At 38.3% G+C, this 26,071-nt stretch overlaps 1 protein-coding gene across 12 annotated transcripts in view; it reads left to right on the top strand.

The window, feature by feature from the left end:
• The window catches only part of ADD1 (adducin 1), a 62,345-nt gene that overhangs the window by 19,488 nt on the left and 16,786 nt on the right, over positions 1 to 26,071 (top strand). For 7 of the 12 annotated variants that reach the window (XM_036382872.2, XM_036382870.2, XM_054514660.1 and 4 more), the window contains exons 2-11: positions 11,527 to 11,739; positions 12,967 to 13,129; positions 14,236 to 14,387; positions 17,580 to 17,660; positions 18,055 to 18,204; positions 19,148 to 19,291; positions 19,446 to 19,544; positions 19,946 to 20,122; positions 21,977 to 22,321; positions 25,378 to 25,479. In XM_036382872.2, coding sequence (XP_036238765.1) covers positions 11,545 to 11,739; positions 12,967 to 13,129; positions 14,236 to 14,387; positions 17,580 to 17,660; positions 18,055 to 18,204; positions 19,148 to 19,291; positions 19,446 to 19,544; positions 19,946 to 20,122; positions 21,977 to 22,321; positions 25,378 to 25,479 — 1,608 coding nt within the window. In that variant the 5' untranslated portion in view covers positions 11,527 to 11,544. The remainder of the gene's footprint in view (positions 1 to 11,526; positions 11,740 to 12,966; positions 13,130 to 14,235; positions 14,388 to 17,579; positions 17,661 to 18,054; positions 18,205 to 19,147; positions 19,292 to 19,445; positions 19,545 to 19,945; positions 20,123 to 21,976; positions 22,322 to 25,377; positions 25,480 to 26,071) is intronic. The other 5 variants (XM_036382873.2, XM_054514662.1, XM_054514663.1 and 2 more) reach the window with 1 other exon arrangement.

Here is a 26,071-nt window from a genome sequence, read left to right as displayed (position 1 = left end):
GGAGTACTCTGAGGGAATCTGGGGACTTTCAGGGCTTTAAGGGTGTTGTTTCCTAAGAAAATCTGATTTCAAATTATTGTATATGGAAATTATGGACATTTTCTTACCTGATTAATTACATTGGCAAATGGAACATCTAATTTTGCTTCAATGCATTGGTGACTTTCTTTAAGAAACTTATGTGTACATTTGTGTCTTTTTTACAAATCCAGTCTTGGAATTAGAAGTTTAGCAGCTTTTATAACTTCAGTTTAGAGGCAGTGTTCATTTTTGGGTCAGACATGCTGATCGAGCTTTACTTCTTGGATAAAGCTGGGGCCCTGCCCTTGGAAAGCTGGTGATCTGATTTGACCTGGGTTCAAAAATCTCAGGGCAGTGGCTTATTGGTGTGTTTGGTGTGAGGCTTGGGAAGTGCATGTGGGTTCACAGAAACCTAAAAATAAGCAGTATTTGGGTTAAACCTCTTTATTTGTATGGACTAGTGACCCTGATAGCAAAAGTAAATATCCATTCAGTCTCTGGTACTGCTGCCACCATCCATGAATTTTAATAGCCTGAAAAATATTTTAATTTTACGTTGTCTTGGTGCTTTCTGCACAAGTAGAGGATGAAAGTGTAAATTAGTGACTTGACTCACTCTTGTGCAGTTCTGTTCATTGTATGTAGCTGAGTCTCTGTGACAGCAATGGTGAATTTTATTGCCCCAATAAAGCAGGCTAGAAAAATACTTGGCACCAATGTTTTCTGTTCAAAAAATTGTCAATAAGCATAGAGTGATGGTGTTTCCAGTGCAGCCCTTTTTATTATACAGGCTGTTAAACTTAACATTTAAAAAACATTAAGCTGAGCAAGTCAGTTTCCATGGAGTAAACTGCTGAATGCATCGAAGAAGCCAGTGAGACCTGCTAAGGTATTCTGAAATTTTGTAGGTTTTGTAGCTGAAATTTCTTGGGTAAGGTATTCCTAAATGATTCAGGAATTTGCATTTTGTGCTACTGAAGACAGTTAAAAAATAAGAGTTGTTCTACCTGTTCTGACAGAAAACTTGTCCTGATAGCGAGTCTGATCAGTTTGACCTGAGCGTAGGAGAAGGATTAAGGAGGATTTTTGGTTCTGTCTCTGAATCTGACATTCAGTCTCCAGCTGTCAGCAGCCTACCAGCACAGGAAGGTGCTATAAAAAAAAAAAAAGGCGTTAGAAAACTGGAAATGCATTGGAAGCTGTAAATAACATGAACATATTGTGCCTGTGGAAGTTATTTTTCCCGAAGCTGAAGCAGGAAGGGCAGTGCAATAATCCGTGGTCCTCTGGGCTTTGTATGGGTCCAGCTGGAACCCAAGCCCACACGGACCTGCAAGGGCTGAAGATGAAAGACGAGGAGTGCTCTTCCACCACGTGGGGACGAGTTTCCTGTTCAGTGGCTTGGGAGGGGACACTGCCGGCCCCAGCGACCGCCCAGGTGGCACAAGAGGCCGGACCTGTACCTGCAGTGGGGCTTATCCCCCAGGGGATGGGGGCGGGGAGAGGGGACCGTGACCCATGGGATGCCACTGGGGAGGGCCATCCGTGGGGCAGACCACCGGGGTGTACAAAGGAGTGCATGGGGAGAAACCATGTGATGAGGAAGGGGGAATAATCTACATGAAATATCACACTCAGTACAAAACTCCCGTTACCCAGTGCAGAACAACTACTAAATTAAACTATTTAGTGCAATACAACAGGTTCATAGATTTCAGAGCAGATTCTGATCTCAGTGCAGACAGGTAGTAGAAGGAATTCTGGAAGTTGTATTAAAACATGGGTTCCACAAAGGTTTTTAAAGCTAAGTTACTGACTCAGTATTGTACACATGTGGTTAGGAAATTTCCATCTCTGTTCAAGGGCAAATGTGTCTGTTATTCACTCCCAAGTGTTACATGTCTCCATACTTTTGTTAGCAGGACTGAAAGGCCCTGTCACCTCTGTGACCAGTTAATCTTTCTGGTTCACTGAATATGCCAAGCTACTGATCCTACAAGTTACACTTCTACTCTCCAGACTGTTTTTGTAGCCCTTCTATGAACCCTGATATTTCATGTCCGTTATTGAAGTGGGTGAAACAATATTCTAGTAATGGTGAGTTTTTTAAGTTAGGGAAGGTTATTTTCTATTTCTGTTTTTCTTTGATTTTGCTGTTATGGTAGAACACCTGGCCACAGGATAATCTTGATGATTTCTGTGTTGTGATCTATGACAGATCCTGAATTCCCTTCAAATTTTGCCTTTTCAGCATTGAGTATTTCTGGTGAAATTTTTGTCTCCATTTGTACTCCTTTGCATTAGCTGTGTTAAAATGCATTTATGATATTACACTATCATTAAGTAAAAACCACAGAATCAAGAAACTTACTTGAATTGGGAATCAGATTTCTGAAATAAAATTGCAGGCAAATCAGCTTCAGTAGTATTTGGCAGGGTAATTATAAGGACTCATTTGGGGGGCAGGTTTTAATCTCAGTATTGGAGTAACTTCATGAAATAAATTTTTCTGAAAACCATGAGACTGCTGTGAACAATAAAACTGAAGCCCATGTTTTTCACTGAACTGTTAAGGAATTGTTTCTGGGGCTAATAGACACTGAGGCAGTGGGAAGAAGTGTCTCCACTGCCATAACCACCATTGGTGCTCATCTGACAAGAAACAATAGAAAAATACATTATGATCTTGCAGAATCCATACTTGCTCTCTGTGTCTGAAGACATGCAAAAGACACTGATGAAATTCCTGTTTTGTCATTTGCATGCAAATTTTGTGATACATTTGTGAAGCTCTGAGAGTTTCAGCAGAAAAGCTTAGGTGTCTGTGGCTTAAGATACTTATTTAGAGAGTTGCTTTGTGTTTTATGAACAGCGTGACATTTTGTTCTCTGTTATCACTTTCCCTAATCTTTCATGAGTTTATGCAGGGAACACTTCCAGAAATGCTGTGTGAGAAGTGTATGGAACTAGTAGATAAGTCTCTGAGTCAAAGAAGTGAAAGAAAGGTAATTTTGATGTTGAGTTAATGAGTAGGTTTGAAACTGTTAGTTTTTCACAAAATCTTTTGATGCTAGAAATGGCAGTTCTGTTGTTGTTTTTTTTTTATAAATTGCTTAGCAGAAAAATTGAAGAAGGGAGTGGAAGAGGTGAAGTTAAAAGGCTGGTAAGCAACCAGGTACCTTGTCAATAGGAGATATAAGCTAACAGTTTGAAGAGGATTTTTTTAATCTTTATTTTTTTAATAATAATTTTGATTATTAGATTCGGATTCCTTACCATTTTTAATTAACTTCAGTGAGCTCTTGGAAATTTGATCTTCCCATCATAAAGCCTAACATGATTCATGAATTTAACATGAAAGTTATATCAATGGTGAGCACAGGCTGCAAGTGTACCTTGCAGTGAGGGGAAGAGCAGCACAGTGTGCTGCCCTGCTCCTCCCTGTGCGTCATTCTCAGCTCCCTGCAGTGTCCACTCTCAGGGATACAATGCTTTTCCAGGTCAGGGAGGAGAGTTGAATGATTACTGTTTCTAAAAGTTTGATACTTTTGGCCTTTTAAATCCTTTATTTAAAGCAGGGAAATAACCTCTCTGTATTTTAGCTTTTTAATTCATTTTCATTATTTTCTTCTCTTTTGTTTGCAAGGACTGAATTATGAGTTCTGACCCATACATACTGAAACTTCTGCAGCATTTAGACAGCTGTCTTTAACAAATATCCCAGCTGAATCTGTCCACCAAAATTCTGCATTAATCTTAGGTGGGCTTTTGCTAAGCAGAATCATAGAACATAAAACAGCCCAGGTTAAAAGGGATCTCAAAAGGGTCATCTGAGCCAATCTGTTGTGGAAAAGGTAGCCTAGGTGGGATTATCCAACAGCCTGCCCCCTGCCCAGTTGTGTCTTGAATATCTCCAGTTGATGAAGTTTCCACCATTTTCTAGAGAAAATGAGAACGTTCTAATGATTGTTCTCAGCGTAAAAAATGTCTTTCCTATATCAAGGTGAAACATTTTCTGGTGCAAATTGCACTGTTAGCCTGTGTCCTCTCCATGTGGCTCCTTGTGAAGAGAGACCCTCCATCCATTTTGTAGCCAGCCTTTAAATTCTGGGAAAGTGTCATGATGCAAGGATTCTCTTCTTCAGGGAGAAGACCTAACTCATTTAGGCTTTCCTCACAGAGTAGGATCTACAGTCCTTGATCATCTTCATGGCTTTCATTTGGACCCTCTCCAGCGTGTCTGTTCCTTTTTATGAGCTGTGGAGACCACAGTTGCACACAGGGGTGCTCCAGGTGGGCCTGACAAGCTCTTGGTGGTTTGGGACAGTCACATCTCTCATCTCTGCTGGTGGTGCCCCTGTGGGTGCATGGCAGCATCTGATTTGCTGTCATTGCTGCAGAGCTCCACTGCTGGGCCCTGCTCAGCTCTTGGTGTGCACCCCCAGGACCCCCAGGTCAGCAAAGGATCCCAGCCCATGCCAGGCTCTTTGGTGTCATCGCTGCTGCAGGACCTTGCACTTGGCCCTGTGAAACTCCACTCTCCTCTTGGCAGCTCCCTGTTCCAGCCTGTCCTGCTCTGTCAGACGGCTTTCCCTGCTGGCACATCCACCTCACCCACCCAGTGTGGTGTCACCAGCAGCCCTGGGGATGGTGCTCTCAGACCCTCTCAGATGGCTTTCCCTGCTGGCACATCCACCTCACCACCCAGTGTGGTGTCACCAGCACACCTGGGGATGGTGCTCTCAGACCCTCATCCAGGTTATTTGTGGTGATGTTGAAAAGTGTGGGTCCCAGCATCGATTTCTGGGGATTCCCACTTGTGCCAGACTGCCAGCCTGAGTTTTTAACCATTGACTGCACCTTGTGAGTGCACCCTGTGGGCCGGTTCCTGCCTGTTTTGCAGGCCGCCAGCAGGTATCCTGCTGGTTTGTCCACAAGAACTCTGGGGGAAACAGCAGCAAAGGCTGCTTGGCTGAAGTTTGTTAAACAATATCTGCTGCTCTGCCGCTGTTGACAGAAACTGTCATTTTGTTGCAGGTGGTCGGGTTGGTCTGGCACGATTTGCCTGTCCTGAAACTGCTCTGGCTTTTCCCAACCGCCTGCTTCGTTTGGCTTTGGTAAAGCTACGCAGCAATTACGGTGTTTTACAGCCTGGTGCACTTATCATGGAGGGCCTTAAATGTTCTTTAACAGAGCTCTTAACACAGCAGCTTAGCCTGGTTTTTTTGTAACCTTGAGATCACTCACTTCCCATTGTGCTTGACCTCTGATTTCAGTGTTTTAGAGAAGGTGAAAATAGGATTGGTTATAGTCTGTGGATTTCAATAGAATCAGTCTGGGTTTGTGTCCTTGTTCTCTTAACACAGTTTGCTTTTTGAACTATTGTCATAGTTACTAAAGCATGATATTACAAATATAAAATGCAATACTTTTGATTATATAAACTTATTGCTGGATTTCTCTAAATTTTAGAGTCCCATATTCAACTTGTATTATCTCTGTTAAAAAGCAAAATGTTGGGGCCTGCATTCAGTATAAGAGAAATAACTGTTCTTATTCGTGAAATAGTCTCTTCCTGTTTGAAAACAAAGAACAGAGGAAATTCTGAAGATGCATAAGATTGGGAACATTTGCTAAAAAATAATATAATTGTTCATGATACTGAGTATGTTGTCTAGTGAGTAGGACAGCCATGATTTAATTTCTTTGTTCTTTGACTTCCTAAGATAATGCCAACTTTTCCTTTTAAAAGTTCAGTTGGAAACATTTGAAATGGCAAGAACAAATCCAGTGTCATTGGTGCCAAAATGCTGTCACTGAATGTTACGGAAATTGTAGTGAAAATCATAAATAATTTCTCTATTATAAAGTTACATTAATTTTTTAAGGAGAAAGTTTGACAAATATTATTCTAAAGTAAATCAGAAAGAATTACAAAATGTATCAGAATATTGAGTAAAGTGCTAGCAGTGCAATCTTATACTTTTTTTTGCATTCATAAAGTAATAATGGAACCTTTTTTCTGTAGATAGATGTTCTGCTTCCATGCTCCTTGGTCATATTCTCACCAACTTAAATTTCACTGTAACTCTGTTTGCAGTGGCTCATTTATCTGTTGGGTTTCTTCTGCCCCACCCCAGTGCTGCCTGACCCATTCCCTTCCTCTTCCTCCCTTCTGTCACCTCATGACTTCCCCATGAAGTAATTTCAGCTCTGTAGCATTCTGCACTCCCCCAACTCTTTCCTGGGCTATAAAGTTACTCTTATGCTTCTTTTTCCCTGTCCTATTGTGTCTGCATCCAGAACAGAGCTTGCTTCCCTCCCCCTACCTGCACACTGCCTGACCTGTCTCTCACGTGTGATTTTTGGGTAACTTTTACTCCTCAAAGACTGCTGATTGCACAACAGGAAAGAAAATGAAGTGTTTTGCTACCCCCTTGTCCCTTCCCCAGCAACTTCTTGTCTAATCTGTTTTCACCTCTGTTAGACATAGTGTCATAGTTCTTGTGTCAGTGGAGATCATTTTTGGAAAGAACTGTCAGAAAAAAATGCATACAAACCAAGTTACAATATCATTGTCAGGACAGGTCTCAAAAGCAACATATTCTGGAACTTAGTGCCCCTGATTTTTGTTGCTGCTGACTGGAATGAATGAGCAGTTGAGAAGTTGCTGCTCATTTAATTTGCAGATTTGGCCCAAGGTCCCATACAGGTGTTCTGCTTGTGTGTTGTTTTGTACAAACAAACTGTAAGCTACCAGGAAGAGAGCAGGTTTGGGATTTTTGGTTTTGTTTGGTTTGGGTTTTTTTCTCTCTGAAATAACTTGGTTTTGTAAGGTTTTGGTCAGATAACTCTCCTAAACTTAAACCCCATTGCACACGCTGTCCTGTGAAGTGGCAGTGTATTTTGAATTTTTTAGAAGTCTTCTATGTTTCCATGTCACCTTGTCACAACCTTCTTCCTGCTTCTCAGAGTGTATTTTTATTTTGATTTCGCCTCAGCAGACTTAAAGCTGTGTTGGTGTGGAGAGCTGAGCTCTGTCCTTTGGTGGCAGGGAGCCTTTAGCTCAAATTCCATTGACCGCAGCCCTAGGCAAAAACAATTTCCTCAGGGTGTGGAGCAGCAAAGATAAAATCCATTACAACTTATTACAAAACAAAACCAACCTTTAAATGATTGCAAAGCTTTTTTTTTTTTCCAATAATTGTAGTTAGCTGGTCCTTGCTAGTGTACATATTGTGGGGGATTTCAAATCCTCCCAGTGTTCACACAATATTCATTATGGTGGTTTGGTTGGAGACACTGGGCCTATAGGCTGTCAAATCTGTAAATACTTACATCTGTCCCAAAATCCATGTATCAAAATGAGTTTAATATTAAATTTTTAAATAAGTTTTTCATCTGCAAAAAGGTAACAATCCAAATCAATTTTAGGGGGTTTAATTATATAATTTTTCAGATTTAAGTGTGAGGTTTTTATGTACCCTTAATTTGTTGTTGATTTTTATTGAATATTATTCAGTCTTACCTGTTTAAATTTCTTTGACTATATGTGCTTTATCTGAGTACTGAGGAATGCAAGTTGCTTTAAAAAATTAAGATTTTTCTTCTTTGTGGATGTTAATGTAAAAAATTTTATCATCTTTCTATTCTAAAACTTTCTTCTTCTGTTTAAACTAAATTCTGTAGCATAACTGTGTAACATTCCTCTGAGATGAATCCTTTAGTGAAACTGTTGGGTTAGAAAATAAGAAGGGGAGGAAAAGGATTTTGAATAATAAAGCTGAAATAGTAATACCAATTTCAGAATGTTTTGTAAACATTCTGAAATGCAAACATTCTGAAACCAAGTTTATAAAATTTATAGCCATTTACAGGTACTGAGCGCTGTACCTGTGAATGAAATCCACAGGTGTGTGCTCAGTACCTGTAGATGAGCTATGAATTTTATAAACCTGGTTTCCTAAAAGTCATTGACCAGCAGCCTGTTGATAGCAGCTGCTCACACATGCTCACATCATAAATACATTGTGCTGGAAGTTGGCTGCTGCCTCTCCTTTGGTGTGCTGGGCCATTGAGCACCACGGTGTTTGTGTGTACATAGGCATTAAGAAATGGATGTAATTGTTTGTTACTCTAAGGTGCTGTTTGGATTTTATTACAGCTGTTAATTTTCCTTTTCTCCCCATAGTAGTAGGTGCTGTTCCTGTGTCTGTCTGTATTTGACAATAACTGCTTCTGGCAGAAGGTTTTCTGTGCACTTACATTTTCCAGCTGTGGCTTTTTCAGTTAAGGGTGTGGCTTTTTCTGACACAGTTGTGTTAGAATAGGCTCTCACATAGAAATACTTATCATGGCAGAAAGTCCTCTGGCATTACAGCTTATCTTACTGGGGGGCTGTAGTGCACTGCATCAGAAAGAAACTGTCTGTACTGCAGTGTTGTGGCTGTGAAGACAGTCTTAATTGTTTTTCTAATATGTGTTTTTACTGCCTGGGCAGACTGTTGTGATTTCCAGTGTGACCTTCCAGTTTATAGAATCACTGGCCATTCCCTATGGTGCGTTCACATTCCTTTTATTTATTTATTGGTATTCATATTACTGAAACTCCTACTGGAGAGTTCATCATGCCTTACTCCCAAAGGGTTTTTCAAGGAAACTCATAAATAAATTTCAGTGGCTTTACAAAGTGTTGTCAAGTATGTCTGCTTTCAGTTTGAAAGTTGATCCCTTCAACACCAGTAGCTGACAGCTATTAAAACAATTACTATTACAGTTATGTTGAAACAATTAATAATTAGACCTTGCAGGGAGGATTACATTAATTTTGGGTGTCTGCAAAACTGAGCTGTGAAACAGATATTTAACCTTACATATCAAATCATCACTGAATGTTAATCATTGCTTTTCATGTGAAATGATTGCCACTACATAGTGATGAAGTAATAGCTTCCCAAGACCTTCTTGAATGCCATTGTGTACTTGGATGGAGGAGTAATGCAACTTTGGCAAGACACTGTGATCCCACGTTCATGTTGCCTTTGTGGGCTGTTAGGGACCAGCCTCTCGCCAATGTGAGTAGGAAACTGAAGTAATTATGTGTGTCATTCATTCAGAAATAGGTTTCGGTGCTCTGAAAGTAAGATGGAATTAGTGTAAATAATTAAATGCAAAATTACATTTGCAGATGTGTGTGCAGTTTAATTTAAATGAGATTGTGCATGCACAAACAACATGACACTTAAACCCAGCCTGAACATCAAATGCCTCAGCCAGCAGGAGCAAGCTGTTCTCTGCTGGTGGCAAGCTCAGACTCCCTTGTTTTCCTGTGCTTTGCTTTTCAGTAAAGACACATTTGTGGCTGTGCTCAGCAGAGTGCAGTACAAAGTGAACTGCTGAGTGGTTCTGGTTGTCTTCACTTGCCATTGTGCTGTTTCTAAACTCCCTGATTTTTTTTGATAACCAGACTCTGGTGAAGCTCAGATTTTGCTTGGGCTAAGTGAGCTGTTACTGCAAGAGGGTAAGGCACATTTGGGTCTGCAAATTGTTGTTTTTCAACAAAGCCCTGGCTGTAGAGGCGGTAGTATGCCTGATGGAGCTCAGGAGGTTGGAAACAGTGTTAGTAGGCCTTCAAAAGCATTTTCAAGGAAGGAAGAGGCCAAGGGTGCAGGCTGGATGTTGTGAGGAGAAAGAGAACTTAGCAGGAGTGTATTAGGCATCTGAAGCTGCCAAAGGAGAGGTGTCTGCTGTAACTTCACTCGTTTACAATTTCCTAGGTCTAATACCTTAAAAGGTTTCCCTTGTGGATAAAAACATTATTTCTCCTTGCTGTACCCTGTATTTCTCTGTGGGTGAAGGAAAGCGAGCAATTTAAATAATAAAGATGTGCCTATGAGCTTTAGAGAAGAAAACAATCAACCATGATGTTTAAAGTCTAAACTTGAAAATGAAATATTTTAAACACTGCAGAGGTGTCTTTGTGTGTTTATTTAGTAACTCAGTGGGTGGAAATCATTGAATGTTTAAGTGCTAACATAGATCTTCATAGTAATATCCTGTTCTGCAGAGTCAAGAAAAGAACTTTATTTTGGTCATTGTGTTCAGCTTTCTCAGTTCACTCGTTTTTTTTCATTCTGATATAAGAAATGAGTTGAATTTTGAAACTTCTTTCTTAATGTAAGAATTAAAGAGGATGAAATCTGCTAATTCTGGAGTCTTGAAGTAGATAATTTTCTTCATCTCAATGATTTTGTTTACCATAATCTGCATTTCAAAATTTATGTAAACATGTGTTTGCTGTGTGCATCCACATCTGAAGTGGTTTTAGCTAATAAGCATGCAAAAAGATTACTAAGCAAATTAGAAGCAGTGTAAGTTAAGTCCCTTACAAAAATCTAAAAATGGCAGAAGAATAGAGACATATGTAAAACCTTACTAATTTGAGATGTAGATGATGAATGATTACTTACATGAAGATATACACAGTCTTTTCTACTTAGTTGTAATTTGATGTATCAGGTGACCAGGAATTGGAGGCTTGAATCTCAAAGTGTTGTGAGGGTGGCTTTATTGAACTGTCTTTTTGTCAGTGGAAGGCTTCAAAATTCTTCTGAGAAGCATTTTGGAATGAGGACTGTGATACTGTGCCCAGAAAAGTGGGATAATGTTCCACCCAGGAATTGCTGGGAGTGGAAGAGGGGTGTGAGCAGCGCTGGCTGAGCTTTCAGCCTTTCTGCTAGAGGCAGGCACCTGCTGACTGTGACCTGTACAACTGAGAGGGACCCTGGCCAGGGCTGGGGCTGTGTGTGTCTGTGCTTTCCACATTCCAGAAACCACATGCTAATGTGGTGATGTGCATCTTATTGAATGGACTGAAATAAATGTAAGAAGAACACTTTGGGTTGCAAAGTCAAGATTGCTGGGTTTGTATCCAGAAATGTGTTTGCAGTCCAAGCATGTTTTGGTGGAGCTGATTCTTCTTCTTATAAATGAACATGTTTAATATACTAATTGCAGTGATCATTTAATTTCTGATTTCTGCAATATTCTTTTGCTTATGTCTGCTTTAACTTTTTAAGAAAAAAATAAAAGGCAAAAGCCCCAAACTGATGAGTTGAGACTTCACGTCTGCAACTTCTGTCATTGTCCCTGAGAAGGTTTGAAGGATTTCCATGCTTCTAAAAACCTATCTGGCCAGACAGCTTAAGGAATTTTTTCTCCCCCAGTTTAAATGGGAGCTCTCATATTAATTTTCAGCTGAATTAATTTATATGCATATTGGACTTTTCATATATGTTAGCCTACTTTTCTGATCTTGTATATTAAAACACTTTTTCCTACTCTAGAATATTGTTATCTAGTTACACAAACACGATTTCTCATTTGGGAAGACATGCTAGTTTTAGATGGATTTGAAATGTTACTTTGAAGGTAAAAACACATACTAATTTGGTAATTATTTCCTTGCTTGATTTATTTATTCCTCTTCTCTGTCCTTCTTCATAGGTTCCTTAAAACTGTGCTATGAATGGTGATTCTGGTGTGGGGGTGGTGACTTCACCACCTCCAACAACAGCCCCTCATAAAGAGAGGTATTTTGATCGAGTTGATGAAAATAACCCAGAATATTTGAGAGAGAGAAATATGGCACCTGACCTTCGCCAGGATTTTAACATGATGGAACAGAAGAAGAGAGTCTCCATGATTCTTCAGAGCCCAGTAAGAAAAGAAATGCTTCATCTTGAAGTGACAAGTTTAATAACTTTTTTTCACTATCAGTACGGGATTGGAGAATTGTGTGTTATCTTAGATCCATTTGTTGTTTTTTCTTATTGGCCTTTCTTGATTTTTTTCCTCATTCTATCTGTTTGCATTTTTATGGTCTACTCACAAAGCATCCCTTCAGTCTGGCTTTCAGATTCCTCTGTATAATCATCAACATTTTTTCATATTTTCCATTATATCCTCATAAAACATTTTTTCACTTGTTTCATTTATTTGTTTCAATGTAATTCTCTTAAGAATAGCTTATACAAGGCAGGTCTGTCCTGTACTCAGTTTTCCTTTTGGGATTTGGACATATGAAATATTTTTATAATCCCTTTCTGAAAAGGTGCACAGTAATGAAGTATGAATGATTGACATTTAATATTGAAGATGTTCCCCTGGGGAGATAGTACACAAACAAACTTTGCCTCATGACGTTTGTATCTTTTGTAATAATAGTGAGTGACTTTAGATACAAAACATTACATGACATAACTACACTTGGAATACGGATGTGGTGGTACATTCACAATTTTCCTATTAGGTCAATCCATTTGATTTATGGAAATATTAATAAATTGCTTAATAAAAAAGTAATGACCTAATGACTGCAGTACTTCTCTTTCAGTGCAAATTCCAGCGTTCTTGTCAAAAGCAGGAGTTATCAGCAATAATAAAAACTCTGGTTTTCTTCCTTCCACTTTAAAATATATTTTAAAAATCCCAGGAAAATGTAAACAACCTCTCATCTGAACAGGTTTTAAAAATTTAATGTTCATTGTTTTCTGTGCTCCTGGATGCCTTCTTGGCTCTCAGTTCCCTGTGAGCCGCAGTGACAAATTCTCTTTTCTGGTTCTGCTGCTTTTCCTTTCACATTTTTGTGTTAAAGTCAATTGTACATTCTCCTCCTTCCAGAAATTCGTAGAGCAAGGCTCAAAGACTTTTGGTGTTACTTGAAAAGAGAATGCTGGAATTTCTATAAAAAACCCCAGGTGACTCAGATCACTGGAGCTCCAGAGAGAATGTTTTGAGGTTACAGTATGCACCCAGTAGTTCTGCCTTGAGGTGTTTGTCAGAAGAGGAGTAGGATGGTTCCATCAGTGTGCTAGAAAGAAGCTGTGTATGAAAGGCTGAAGTTCATTTAAACATGCATTCCAACATGCAGTGTCTTCCTACTAGGCCTTCTGTGAGGAATTGGAATCCATGATCCAGGAACAGTTCAAGAAGGGGAAGAACCCCACAGGTTTATTGGCTTTGCAGCAGATTGCAGATTTCATGACAACGCACGTTCCAAATGTCTACCCTGCAGCACCTCAAGGTGGAATGGCTGCATTAAACATGAGTGAGTGCACCTTCAGTGATCAGAGCTGAATTCCTTTTCTCTTTTCTTGAAAGGCTTCACATGAAGACAATGTGAATATAATAGAATACTGTGAAGTTTAAATGCTATCATGTTCTGCTCACACGAACACTTGAAATGAATTGATTAGTTTCTAAATGCCACAGTGGTATGCAATGTGATTATATATAGAGTTTATATCAAAAGTTATTTCAAGGATGGTATCTAAATTTAAAAATAAGCCTGATAAGTCAGTGCTATTAAAATTTAAATATTTAAATAGTGCTAATTACTACATGGTTTGTCTTGTGGAAAATCAAACACTTATTAGTAGTCTAGTAACCGTAAAGGGCTTTAGAAACTAATTATTTTTGCCATTGAAAGACTGTTTGCAGCTTTCTCCTGTGAAGTGAAGCTTTAGACAAGAAACATCAGCAAGCAAAACAAAGCAGGAAAAAAACCAGAATGTGCCAATGCACATAGACACAGGTTTTGTGTTAAGATAAAATAAATCCTTGCCTGTGCTCCAAAAGAAATCTTCAGTTCTGACTGTAGCATGGCCTGGTTTTGCTTTTTCACAGTTGCTTTTAACTGCATTTTTAATTGCACTGTAACTAGAATTACAGTATTTGTATTTTTTACCATAACCTGTCCTCTCTCTAGCTTGTACTTAATTTTTCTTAATAAATGAACTTGTGTGCATCTTTTTAGGTATGTAATTCTTCTTTTTGGGAATACATGTATCACAAAAAGTGGAATATTTGGGATTACATTTTTCTTTTAACAATTAAGATGTATTTTGCAAACAATCATTAGTTTGAGAGAGGAAAAAATATTTTGCTAAGAAATGCACTGTCACGGTACCACTGATTTATAGTAGGGAAGGAAATGAATGCTGAGTCTACCAAAGCTGATAACCTTGCTCAAGATTGTCATTATATTTGTGTAACATAAATGATTTCATTCTAGGAATGAAAGTCTGCTGTCCATTCCTTAGGTTAACATGCTCATATTAACCAGTAAGAACAACTGATAAAATAGTGGTGCATGTTGCTAGGTTTGAACTGATACTGAACTTGTCTTGTGTTTTTTGTACCCCTTCTCTTCAGGTCTTGGCATGGTAACACCAGTAAATGATCTGAGAGGGTCTGATTCCATTGCTTATGAAAAAGGGGAGAAGTTGTTACGATGCAAATTGGCAGCTTTCTACAGATTAGCAGATCTCTTTGGCTGGTCTCAGCTTATTTACAATCATATAACAGTGAGTATTGAATCAACAGATAACTGAACCAATTGTTTTAACATACAAGAGAATTGCTTCCCTCCCCTATCTGTCATTTTCTCTTTGTGTGTGAGAAGAGCAAAGTGGTATTGAAGGCAGTATAATAGTGAAGAGATTTGTCATTGCATTTCAGCTTGGATGTCAGCTACCACAGTCAGAACAGAGTCTTGAGAGAGTGTAGATGAGAATTCTTAGGATGAAATAAAGATTGCTGAAAGACTCTGTCTTTTAGTGTCTCAAATGCTTTGACTAATTGTATTTATTATTCTACAAGATCAGTTCTTGGTTTTCTTGCTTTTTTTTTGCTAAGTACTAAAATATCTTCTTAGTCATTCAGCTGAATTTTATAATTCAGGTACCAGCCTTTCTGAAAAAGAAGCCATAGTATTTCTGAACATGAGTGAGCTTCTCTGCTTAATGCAGCGTGCCAACAATTTTCCTTGTGACTGAGTAATCATTGGCATCCATAAAAATAATGACAAGGAGGTCAAATCAAGGAGGTTTTATGTGCCAGAAGAATGGTCAGCATGAGTCTCATGAGCAAAGTCACAGCTGTGGTGTGCAGCCCCATCAATTGTTGTCCTAACAGAGCTGAATTGTTTTTTATTCTACATAGTAGAGATTGTCCTTTATGTATTTTCAGTTCTTCTAGTTGCAGTTGGAATGAAATATGGTAATATTATTTTTACTGCTTTTTGAGAATTCAAGGCATATTATTTGTGAACAGATGAAGATGATAAATGATATGTGTAGGCATAGGATCAAGCCAGTATTGGTTAGATCATTCAGTTCCTGTTGTAAGGGAACATATCCAACATAATGGCTCCTGTAAACAGCTCTGTGCCACCCCCAGATTTTTCATATGTGACAGGAAAAGTGGTTTTGTAAAAGGGACATTAATGCACTGAAAAGCAAACAGCTTTGGAGATAGCTTTCTAGTGTAAAGTTCAGCCCTGGGAATGTTTGTACATTTAGATAAAACATAAATGTATTGAAGAGCAGCATGTCAAGGGAAGGGGTTGAGGCAAGGGCATGTAATTGGGGTGGACTGCCTCAAGTTTGCTTTCTCTGGGGAGGAGTACAAGGAAGATATCAGTAGAGGAGGTACCAGTTGAGGTGGAAGACAATCAAAGCACTTGGAAAATGAGATTCTGAAAGTGTTTTACTCACTTCTGAATGACAGAGGTACTGGAAAGCTCTTGGCTTGTCAGCAGCAGTCCCAAGTCATAGTTGTCTTTTACAAGCTCCTCCAGTGAACAGCATTCTGAAAGATGACTGAAAGACATAAATTCTCTTCAGAAGCTGATACAGAGCAAGGTTGTTATGTTTATTAAGTAGTACTAAGACACCCCTTTGGAATGTGGTGAATGCTACCACTTCCTGCAGTGCTGGTGTTTGACTCCAGGTTTTCACTTTTTTTGTGAGTGGATGCTGTAATTACTGCGTGATTGCATTCAAGGTAAAAGCTTTGCAGTGCACTTGTGAAGTAAGAGAAAAGGTACACAGCCTTCTGTGAGGGTCATAAGCCTGTGTTTTAGGGGAGAATGGGATATACTCTCATACCCTCACAATTTCCATCTGGGCATATCAGGGAGTTGGGTGGAGTATAGTTGCTTTTTTTGGATCCTTATCAATCCCTGACAGCTACTGTATGTGGAATTGCTCAGACTGGTGCAGTCCTGATGCAGAAGCAGAATTACAGAGCATCAAGAGCTTTCATGCCAAGTATAATAATGTTGAGTATGCTTGGGTACCTCCAGGGTTTTCGTGTCAAGTGCAATAATGTAGAGTAAACTTGGTTGTCTCCAGGGTCAGGCAGAATTTGAGATTACAGGTTTACAGAAGGTAGACATCATTCACCAGGTCTTGGTTTGCTTTGGGGGCATGAGCTGTTAATTGCATTTAATCCCAAAGCAAAGTAGTTTGTGAGTCTTGCTGCTTGTTTGTCTTTGATTTGAGCTTTCTTATTAGCTTTTGGGATATTTTGAATAATACTTGTTCTTTGTCTTGCATAAATGAGTAAGAGATTTTTCTTGATCATTTGCACTTCTGTAGTGGAGAACTACTTTGGTGATTCACAAAAGTACAGATTAACTTCAACTGACTGCTTCAGTTTAAGATTCTTATGCTGTAGCATGTTCCCAGCTGGTTGTAAAGGAAACCAGATCTGTGCTGAAAGCTTTTGCATGACTGCACAACTACTTATTAGAATTATTTTTTTCCCTGCAGTAGAACTATAGCAAAGTAAATGTGTATTTAATGTTGCAAGTAGTAGAAGACATGAGGCAGAAACAGCATAAAAGTAGCTGCCTCTCAGGGAAATTCAAAACACATAAATATCTTTGAATTTAAAAACCCAAACCCACAAAACAAACTACCCAAATGCTGGGTAGACTCATAGCAAAGTAGAGAGTTGTCTCATGTGTCCAGTAAAACTTTAGAAGCCTATTAATTCACCATCAAAAGACACCTTAATTACCTAGATGTCCTGTACTTTTCATTGCACAGACTTTAAAGAGATACATCCCAGGATGTGAATGCTTTAAAGCCAAAATTATTTTTGTATTATAAACTCCTGATTGTGTGAATGAGACAAGAGAGGAAAAAACATAAGTGAAGGTCAGGATACTTGGTAGAAAATTTACAAGTGTGCTGTGCTGCTCACAGATGTCTCACAGGAACCAGCAGCAGTGACAAAACCCTTCTCAGCATCAAGATGTTTTAGGTCTTTAGAGGTTTTAGAGGCCAGTTCTTGTGTTAGCTCACAGCCTTTTACTTTATACCTTATGTCTTACTAGGGTAGAAATACAGTTGGAGTGTAAACTCATTCAACTGAAAGAATTAACTTTTTTCCCCTTTTCTCTCAGTATTGTTCATTTTATCCATAGTGGGCGAGTTGTCATTATAACAGAATGTAAGGGTTTACTAAATTCCACAGATCTGAAGGATGCTGGCATGTTACTGCCAGCTGGTTTTGTTCAACATTAGTTAATTAACAGTGCAGTGCATTGATTATCTGTTGTAGCATATATGAAAGTCATAATGTGTGTTATAGGCATACTTGCCCATTCCATAATCAGGATGTAAAAGTAACTTTAATGGTTGGGGTCTTCTTGGATGCTTTAATAAAATCTATCTTCTTAGTAACTCTTACTCTTGTGTTATCCTTAGGCCAGAGTAAACTCTGAGCAAGAGCATTTCCTTATTGTACCTTTTGGACTCCTCTATAGTGAAGTCACTGCATCTAGTCTGGTAAGTCATTGTTAATTTTCATAGCTGTAAAACATATATATATATATATATGTGTCACTTCAAATTCTATCCTAGAGAATATTTTACTTTTGTGTAATATGTTTAGAACAATGTTACTGAGCATGGCTGGTTTGGCTGGTTTTGGTCCTGCTGAGGTATCTGAGAGATTTGTTTGCCCGTGTTCACCACCAGGTGTCCTCCAGTTGATCTACCTGTAAAGAGTGAATCACCTCAGGCCCTTTAGAGCTGCTGGGTGTTGAGTCCAGCTTGTTGAGGGAAACTTTAGGCATTTCAGATAGAAATGATGACAACTGGTTTTAGAGATCTCAGTGGTAGATGCTGAATTAAATCAGTTTTGAGTCTTGATAATGAAAATAATTCTTTTCATTCCTAGGTTAAAATCAATATTCAGGGAGATGTGGTTGATCGTGGAAGCACTAACCTGGGAGTAAACCAAGCTGGTTTTACATTGCACTCAGCAATTTATGCAGCCCGACCTGATGTGAAATGCATTGTCCATATCCACACCCCCGCAGGAGCCGCGGTAAGCTCACTTCCAGCTTTGTCCTTGTCCTGTTCCCCCACCCCCCCAAAGGGAGAATAGGTGGGTCCCTCAATCATAGTTTTGCTTCCTATTTGGAGGGCAGAGAGCCTTTTAGTCTGTCTTCAAGTATGGTTCTCTTTAATCAGAGCTCATCCTTACTGGGTTGTTACCTGAATGGTCAGACAGTAAATTGAGTTCTGTCACTGGAAAATATGTATGTCATATATGTGTGTCCTTTCCCACAAAAGACCAGATCTTTTGACAGGGAGTCATCCAAACTTGAGTATATTTTGTTGGTTTTGTAAAGCACAATTTGTCAAGGATTTTTGAAATATTTGAAACTTTCCCAGTATTTCTGTTTGGAGAAAGTGATTACAAGTCAGTTCTGCCTCTTTGGAATGTTTTGAGAGAGTGACTTTCAGTGTTCACATTCTGATGATTTTTTAAATTATTGATTAACCAATTAATACAAGCATTTTAAGGATAAATGATCAAATTCCTAATATTTTGAGTTACAGAGTAGCCTTTTAAAATATATTTTTTAAGTTTATCTGCAGCGCTGCAGAATTATCTGTATCACCAAAGTTGTTCCTGCATGGGAGCAGGAGGGGGAAATAACTGAGTGGAGTGGAAGGAATGAAGGATGTAGTTGATTTTGTGGTTTGGTGGTTTCTTGGGGTTTTTCCTGAGTCTTTTTATATTGGTGTTGCTATTGTATAAAAACAGCCATATTGAGACAAACCCAAGATCAATGTGACTTTTGTATCAAGTCCAAAAGTTATCAAAAATAGAGGCTTTAAGGATGAGTATAAGACCACTGTATCTACCTGTAGAGATAGATTCAATTAATAGATAAAAATATATTCTTATTTTCATTCTCATCACTATATTTTTCACTTCTTCTGTTGCAAGAAATTAAATCAGTTGTTTTAATATTTCTCAGGTTTCTGCAATGAAATGTGGTCTCTTGCCAATTTCACCTGAAGCACTTTCTCTAGGGGAAGTAGCTTATCATGACTACCATGGTATTTTAGTGGATGATGAAGAAAAGGTGGTTATTCAGAAAAATTTGGGACCTAAAAGCAAGGTCAGTATTTACATCTAGAATTAAAGAAAAAAGGAGGGGGGGGCAGTATGTTTGTGTGACAGGTATGTTCTTTAATCAGTAGCAAATATTCTTTAATCAAGAGCAAGAAAATACTTGGCTTACTGCTGTTAACTTACTTTCAATGTTTCTCTAGGTCCTTATTCTCAGAAACCATGGCCTAGTATCAGTTGGAGAGACTGTTGAGGAGGCTTTCTACTATATTCATAACCTAGTGCTTGCCTGTGAGATACAAGTAAGAACTTTAATATGTTATATAGTAATACAGCTTGCTGTATTGACCTCCAAACAGATTGCTGTGTTAGTTTAGATCCAAGAGCTGAACCAGCTCTATGCAATGTGTGATGTCACTACATTGTGGGGGGACATCCAAAACTTTGGTTTCACTGACAATATTCCAGTACTGTATTGAAACTATCAATTTGCTGCCCATTAAAACAGATACTTTCAAAGACTTAAGACAACTTTTATACAAGCATATTCATTTATTTAGTTTTAAAATGAAGTATTACTTAGTATCTATTTAGTTTTAAAATGAAGATTTCTTCTGGGTTTATACCAAGTTTTTAGGGTTTTTTTGGTCATTTTCACCCCATTCCCCCCAAGGAACTTAAAGATGACTCTATTGTATTTCAGGTCCGTACCCTGGCCAGTGCAGGTGGCCCTGACAACTTGGTGCTTCTTGATCCTGGCAAGTACAAAGCCAAGTCTCGCTCCCCTGAGTCTCCAGCAGGTGAGGGTACTGTGTCCCATCCCAAATGGCAGATTGGTGAACAGGAGTTCGAAGCTCTTATGCGAATGCTGGATAATCTGGTAAGGCAGGCCTTTTGGTCTGATTTTGATATGATAATGTAGAAAATGCATTTTTTAAAGCTGCATGTGCTTGGGATAGTTTATACAGCCTGCAGCCGATTCTTTCCCAAGGACTTGGTGACAACATGAAAAGCATCAGGTGTCCTTTGTGCAGATTGTACAGATTTACTTTTATTCCTATGATTGTTTTTGGTGAGATCAGAGCAGATCTCTGGGATTTGCCACTTCCAAATCAGAGTACTGTGGTGCTTGCACCTTGCACTCAATCTGTATTTTTCCCTCTTTCCATCCCCTCCCAAAATGTGTAAAATTATTAATGTCTTATTAGGTGTGAGGTCCAGCATAATTTGACTAAGTTTCTACTAATCCCTAGAAGAGTTTAAAAGACAGGCTTTAAATAAATAAAAGCCTTCAGTTAAAATGGTTTCAGTAAGAACCCATCTGCAATGAATGACCAGACACCAACATTTACTATCCAGCTTCAGTGGGAAAGATGTGGCTGGGCACAGCAGACTTGTTGTATCTGACTGATACCTTTGGTAGATCCAGTTGGATTTCAGTTTCTCTAGGAAATACCAGTTTTATATTTCTTACTGCACATAAAAGGCAGCATCATTAAAGAAATGGCATTGTACTCAGTAGGAATGTAGAAATAGAAAGGAGCTTTCAGTCATACAATACAAACTCTTAATATTATGATTAGCCACATATTGTATGGGGTAGTTAATTATATTAGGTGGCATATAATTACTCAAGATTTGTTTTGATCATTAAAAGTTGGAGCAGAACCCAAGTAAGACCTAACCAGTGCTTAATGCATGAAAACTATAGAAAGCTACGTCTGCATAGTTGGGGCTGATGTTTCTTTACAGCTGGCTTGATAGAGAATTTGAGTGTTTTGGGAACTAAGCTATTCACACTTTTCCTTTGAGCCACTTAAAAAATATTTTGCTAGTGGAAACTTCTTAGAGAAACTGTCAGATGTCCTTCTCGTATGTTAAATGCTGAGCATAATTTGAAAGAAAGCTTGGGCAGACATGACTAGTGTGAATAGGGAAGGTTAAAGGTGGAACAAAATACAGTTCAGAGAAGTGGGAGAATGAAACATAAGGTTTGGGAGAGGAATGAATAATGACATTAAAGTAGCATTCTTGAAGTATTCCCTTGTATACTGTATGTTGATTTCTAGATGTAAAAACACAGTAAAGATCTTTTTATCTACCCTATCATAGGGGTGCTTCTTTGATTAAGATTTGTGAGAAACAGTTGATACCTTTGATTACAGTTTTTAAAAAAGTGTAAATGAGTAGCTGCATTTGGACTTAAACTCCAGAGACTTGAACAATTACTTGAAAATTCTATGAAAGACAGCAGGAAGCACTAATACACATTTTTCCCCCTTCTAAGAAAAGCTATAAAAAGGATTTTTTAAAATGTGTTATCATATTAAAATATAGATGGTAAATTTTTTGCTTGACTATGAGAAGAGGCAAACCCATAGCACTGCTCTTGATGACCTTCTCAGTCACCTCAATGGCTTTTTGCAGGACTACTGGAAATTCTTCATAAAAGCTTAATGCAATGTTTTTGATGTTTGATCACCAAAAATGGTGACTCTCTTAAATTAGTGGCTCAGAAGTTACTTAGATTGGAAAGGATGCTAGTGTAGCCTCACTTCTGTGCATCATCATCCCCTTTGACATGGCTGTGCCCCCCAAAACAGGGTGAGCAGCCATACAAGGAAGAGTTGTGTTGCAGAATGGTTTTCATAGTTAAGGGTGTCAATGAGATTTCAGTTGTCTGTTGAAAAACTTGGAGATATAGAAGACTAATTCTGCTGCTCTCCTTCTGCAGGGTTACAGAACCGGCTACCCATATCGATGCCCTGCTCTGAGAGAGAAATCTAAAAAGTACAGCGATGTTGAGATTCCAGCTAGTGTCACAGGTTACTCCTTTACTAGTGATGGCGAATCAGGCATTTCCTCCCCCCTCAGACACAGTTTTCAGAAACAGCAGCGAGAGAAGACAAGGTGGCTGAACTCTGGCCGAGGGGATGATGCTTCTGAAGAAGGGCAGAATGGCAGCAGTCCCAAGTCGAAGACTAAGGTGTGGACGAACATTACACACGATCACGTGAAACCCTTGCTGCAGTCTCTCTCGTCCGGTGTCTGCGTGCCAAGCTGTATTACCAACTGCTTGGTCTGTGCCTACCTTACTGTTCATAGTTAGATGATGTAGAGCAACTTGGGGTGGCTGGCACTTAGAGGCTTTGGGAAGAAAAAGATAACTCTCCTAATTTTTTTCTTCTTTCTTATATTAAAAAAAAATTAAATGTGTTTTACTAACCACTCTAATTTGTATTTGATTAGATGTGACCTGTAAAAATGATCTTGCTTATTAATACTTAAAACTGCTTAAGACTTTGGAGCTTTTAATTTTTTTCTGTCTTTTCAAGCTATTGACCAAACAGATTGAATTATAGTTTTGATTAAATGAGTTCTGCATTTCAATGGTTTAATTAAGGACAGCTATGTTAGGGAGCTACTAATTCTCTCTGCATGAAAGCTTTTCAGTTCAAAATCAAACTAACAATTCAATCTACTTTTGTACAAGCGTATAAGAAAAAAATCAAGTTTCTACTTCTATAACATATACCAACTTAATCTTCAAGGTATTTGCAATCTTCTCTATGAGAGGGTAGAATTGATTTCAAACTATTTAAATCTTTTTTCCCCCTTAAGCAGTTTTTTCTTGTCTAGTTTCTCAGCTTCTTTTCCTGTCCTGTTTACTACACTTTTGTCTACCCCAAAGCCTCTGAGTGTGTTCACAACCAGCTGCCTTCTGCATGTAGTGTTGCATGTAAGTAGATGGCCATAAATGGAAAGTCTTTCCTAAAGTATCAGCTGGGTGCGGCATGACTAAAGTGCAGCTCAGGCCATCAGCAGGCACTAATCGATAGATTCTGCAACCGGTGCTTTTCTTTTGTTTATATCAATGCTGCTTACAGTTAAATTTTGCACTGAAAGATATGTTAATTGAAAAGCAAAAGTATCAACTGCTTTCAAATGGACATCGTTAGCTGTTGGTGTGTAACTGTGGGTTTGGTATTTTCTTGGGCATATACAGAGTGACTGAACTGAAGGCAGGGATTTGCACGGATACAACCTTTTGTAATGGTTGACCTCAAGCTCAGCCACAGGAGCTCATTAGTACTTTGGTAGTGGTACTGTGTATAGTAGTAGAGTGGTTACAGGTGAGTCTTAAAAATATAAAACTAGTAGTCTTGAAAAAACCCACCACATTATTTTTTTCCAGAACACCTTAATTTTTATTTATCCCTACAAAAGTCTGCTACACTCAGGGTTCTCTATATTTTGAATACTTTTTAAAATTATTCCTCAGGCAGTATGTATGCTAAAATGCATAGTGTTAACATGTAGAAAGTCCCAAAAAAACAGAGGCACTCTCTCTGGTGGTATTTTTGTGGTGTTCTTTTTGGTTTAAGAAATTAATAAATACATTTGTTCTTTGTACTATCAACTAGGCTAAATTATCATTTAACCCTGATTATAGATGTACCTTGATGAGATATGGTTTTGTCATATAGTGATGCAGATTTACCTTAGTCAAATAGTTTTACCATAGCTTAAAGCTATGTATATGTTTGGACCAGTTTGTGCTTTTCACCCTCAGCTCACAAAGTAGATAGTATTTCATACTTGAAATTATCAATGAAAGACTGAAGCAAAATTCTTTGTCACAAATTAGACTGGTTTAATGATATACTGAAGCAATAGATAATTTCACAGAGTATAAAAGGTTCGTGTATTTAAATTTTTTGATGCTTGCTATTAACTAAAGAAAAAGTGGCTTGTTATATTGAGGTTGTTTATATATATATATATATATATGTTTTGACTAAAAACTATCTTTAATAAAAAGCTGGAGTAGTTTTTATCTGAGAAGATAATCATCAGTGAGTATTTCACAGCTCCATGTTCATTCCATTTTTTACTTTACAGTTGCAAAGCATTTTAAAATTCTGTTGCTTTCTGAAGTCTGACAGTTTCTGGCTATATTATTGTTTCTTGAAGTGACTCAGGAAAAAATGCATAGCATTTGCTCTATAAACAGGTTTGCTTTACTGTTCGGTGCATTTTCATGCAATAGTGATTGGAAATCAGGACATTGTACAAAGTAAATATATCAAGATAAAGAGTTAGTTGTGCATCAAATTAAACAGGACTCCGTACTAAATGCACAGATCAAATAAAGCAACCATCTCTGAAGAACCCATGAAGCGCTTAAAGCTTGTGTTTGGGATATTTTTGTAACCTTCTGAGCTATGAGTTATAAAATATTTGACATCACCAAACTGTTCCTTTAGGTTGCTGTGCTGGTACAGCTCTTTGTTTGTGCAGAAACTAATTCTGGTAACATCATTTTGCTGAAGTAGCTTATTTTAATGCAAAACTTTGGTGATGCCCACTCCTGCTTCACAGTACAGAATCATTCACTAAACCTGGATAGTGACATCACATTGCTTTTCATACTTCTGTCATCTTATGCTTTAAGTTTGCTTTGATGTTTGTTGGGTACCAGAGGATTGAATCAATGATCTCTCTGTCTCTCTTGTGTTATTTTGCAAAAACACCAAGTGCAGAAAATGAAAATGGCAGTAACAGGGTCTTAAAGCTTATGCCTTAGATCTTGCTGTACTTCTGTTTGGGTAAGGAATAGTGTCCTTTTTAAACAAGTATGAACTCATTGAGAAATTCCTTATTAAAAATGGCCTTAAAAATAAGTAATTATATTGGCATTTTCCTATTCCTGTCTTAATATGCCTATTCATAAATTGAAAAGTAGATGTTTTTTAGAAACACAAAACACTGCAGCTGTCAGTGTGGTCAAGTGCACAGAAAACCAGCTTAAAAACCCCTCAGTCTTCATAATCTCTGAATGTAGGAGTGGCATTGTTTTGGGTGAAAGTTATTTGCAAGGTAACTGGTTCTCTAGTTGTTGTTACTAACCTGACTTGATAGAATGGTTCTGATCTCTGGAAATGTATCTGAAGGTACAGTTTATATTACTGAAGAAGAAAGCAACTCAGTCCTAGGAATGAATAGAAGAATGCAATCATTGGTTCAGTTCTCTGCTCTGTATGATGCATGATCAACTGTGATGTGACTTTGCTGCTCTGAGTGTCTGTAGCCATTACGGCAGTTCTGACTCTGCAACTGTTCTTAATGTTACAGTGGACTAAAGAGGATGGACATAGAACTGCCACCTCTGCTGTCCCTAATCTGTTTGTTCCATTGAACACCAATCCAAAGGAGGTCCAAGAAATGAGGAACAAGGTTTGTAATAGCAGTAAAATAACTTCTTTTTTGGTCATCACCACAATTAAGTTGTGTACTTGTAATGAACTAACTTACTTTGCTATAATGGCATTTTGGGGGCTGAATAACACAGTTCTGGTGTTGTCCTTTCCCTTTATAACTAAATAATGAAACAATTCCTAAGTGTCCTGAACTCTTCTTGGAAAAAGTTGGTATTTCTATCCAACATATGAAGACTTTTTTTCTGTGATTAATTTTTCTTAGACCGGTTGCTGGGTACCTCTGAAACAGCCAGTCCTGAGTTGATGGCAGTAATTCTGTACCCTGAGATCATAGTTTTGCATTAGTGACCTGTTTTCCTGTTTTGAAATACCAGTTGAACTTTTGTGGTCTAGACAGAGTAGTCTGTAGGTCTCTCCATATTTCAATGTGCTGTATTGTAATATACTGTGATTGTTGCAGACTTTGTCTTTTTTGTCTTTGGAACTGCAAGTTAATATTTTTGAAATGAGCTTGCAGTTAATTTTCCTGGTTTTGAATTTCAGATCTTCTTGTCCAATCTACTAACAGGAAAGCACTGAATGGATTGGGGTTTTTTCACTTTATTTCT

The sequence above is a fragment of the Molothrus ater genome, chromosome 4 (assembly GCF_012460135.2).
Source record: "Molothrus ater isolate BHLD 08-10-18 breed brown headed cowbird chromosome 4, BPBGC_Mater_1.1, whole genome shotgun sequence".
Lineage (NCBI taxonomy): Eukaryota > Metazoa > Chordata > Aves > Passeriformes > Icteridae > Molothrus > Molothrus ater.
The sequence above is the reverse complement of the archived record's forward strand: the minus strand, read 5'-3'. Positions and strand labels throughout refer to the sequence as shown.